The 2,076-nt window shown below is 32.5% G+C and overlaps 1 protein-coding gene across 1 annotated transcript in view; it reads left to right on the plus strand.

The window, feature by feature from the left end:
- Positions 1–778: 778 nt before the first annotated feature.
- Positions 779–2,076, plus strand: part of LOC106468676 (cadherin-87A-like) — a gene marked incomplete at its 5' end in the record, with an annotated part of 76,646 nt that continues 75,348 nt past the window's right edge. The window contains one exon of the mRNA XM_022397040.1: positions 779–853. Within this exon, the coding sequence (XP_022252748.1) occupies positions 779–853 (75 nt within the window). The remainder of the gene's footprint in view (positions 854–2,076) is intronic.

Genomic DNA, 2,076 nt, shown 5'->3' on the forward strand with positions numbered 1-2,076 from the left:
TATGTTTTCTTTTTCTGAATGTTGGTGGGAGAGAAACTTTTGAATTAAAGGTTGTTATGAAAAGGTGTTTTACGTCAACTGTTTGTCATAGTAACAAAATTAAGATAATAGTGTCTGTATTTTTTGGAGACTAAGAAGGTTAAAACATTATATCATTGAAATGATTCAATTTATTAACTGCATAACATTGAAACTGAAGAATATGGAAAACCTATTACAATAAATATCTGTTAATGAAGTGATTCACTTTGAAATTCACAGATTATTCGAGATTTAAAAGTAGTGCCGTATTATGACTTAATCGTGAAGTAAGTCTACGTAACTAATGTTTTCCGCCAGTAATCTCCTCATTCGTATAGGTAGCGTGTGTATAATGTTTAATGCATTCTTTGGATTGGTACTAGGAAACTACCATTAATGTGTTCCGGAGAAGTCATATTTAGTACAGAAAATCGACGTGTTTATTTTTATGAGTACAATGTCTATCCAATATTTCTTGTAAGGCCTTGGCCATACATTTTGAACGCTGTGCCTTCAGCCCACAATGCAAATCTCAAGTTTTGTTACTTAATATATTGTACATGTATGTATATGAGATCAGTGCCCAAAGGTGAAGAGCACCTACGCTTTAAAGCAGGAACATTAATTAAAGCCGAACGTATTTTTGTGCGAAACTTTTTAAAAAGGGTGTAGGGTATCTTGCAGCAGTGTAACATTTACTATTATAATTTATTTATTTTGTCGACATGTAATAATGAATTATATTGCTTTTTTTCAGGATTCAACTGTAATTTACCTCCAGAATTCATCAATAATATTGACCTAGCAGTCATCAACGAAAACACGCCTGTTGGTAAGTATTTTTACTTTTAAAATAACTGCATATACATGGCTTATTCTCGTATTTATAGTTTAGTATTATACTGTTACGACAGCGAAAGTCACGCAACGCTGGGACCATGCGCGCTGGAGTTTCTCGAAGGATCATGAATTTTCCTGGCAACTCTAGTTTGTTTTAGGCGCCCTCTTTTTTAGTATATAAGCCCGGCAAATAAAGCCAGCGAAAAAGATAGAATTGCATAGATAGATAGATATAGAGATAGATAATTGAGTCAAGTGAACAGTAGGCACCGTAAGTAAAGTGTGTGAGTCGCTGTGAATTATAAAAGTAGTTAAGTTAAAGTGACTGTGGAAATTATGTGTATTACAAAGTTGTATCGAGAAAGAATAAACTAGTTAAGAAAGGACTTGTATAGCCGAAGTTCCTCGGAAAGAATTTATACCGGAAATTAACAAACGAGCAAATATGTAACAATGCGTTTATGTATGTAGCAATAATCAGGGTTGCTGTAAAAAAAAGTTTTAATACTTGTATGCGATAATAACCCGATATTCATCTCATGGAGAGGAGATGGGGCATGTGTATGAACCACTACTGTACATGAAAAAGGCTATTGTTGAAATACTGTCTAACATTTGACAGGAAAAAGTTTTTCTTTTTGAGTCTGGAATCAGTGTGTAATTTTTGATTATATTTTTTATTTTAAAACAGGTAATGTAAAATTGTGAAGAGGATGTTTTTTATTGACAAACATATTTAAATTACAAAACTTAATGAATGCATAACCGATCATTAAGAAATAATCAAGCGCTAGAAACTACTTACTTTATAGATAATGGTTTAACTACTGAAAATACCTTACAAGTTACACAGTATTGGGTTTGGTGTCAAAGAACACATGAGGCTTGTGAGGTTTTGGCTGTATTATGTTGCTCCTACGGCAGTTCTAAAATAAATCATGTTACCTATTTTTTTAGGGAGCTTAGTTTAAGGCTTTTTTTTCTTTTTTCAGAGATTTTTGAATCTGTTTCCTTAAATTTAACAAAATGATATGGCAAGATCTCACATCTGTTAGAAATGTTGCAAAATAATAGTGAAAAGTTAGTATGATTACTAATATTTGTCTCTACCCATCTTTTACATACTGTTACGTCTCCGTTCGTTAGTTAATTTTCCGTAAATTCGTTCCGACGAAACTTTAGTGACGCAAGTCCTTTCTTAAATAAAACTGGTTT

The sequence above is a fragment of the Limulus polyphemus genome, unplaced genomic scaffold (assembly GCF_000517525.1).
Source record: "Limulus polyphemus unplaced genomic scaffold, Limulus_polyphemus-2.1.2 Scaffold3108, whole genome shotgun sequence".
Classification (NCBI taxonomy): Eukaryota; Metazoa; Arthropoda; class Merostomata; order Xiphosura; family Limulidae; genus Limulus; species Limulus polyphemus.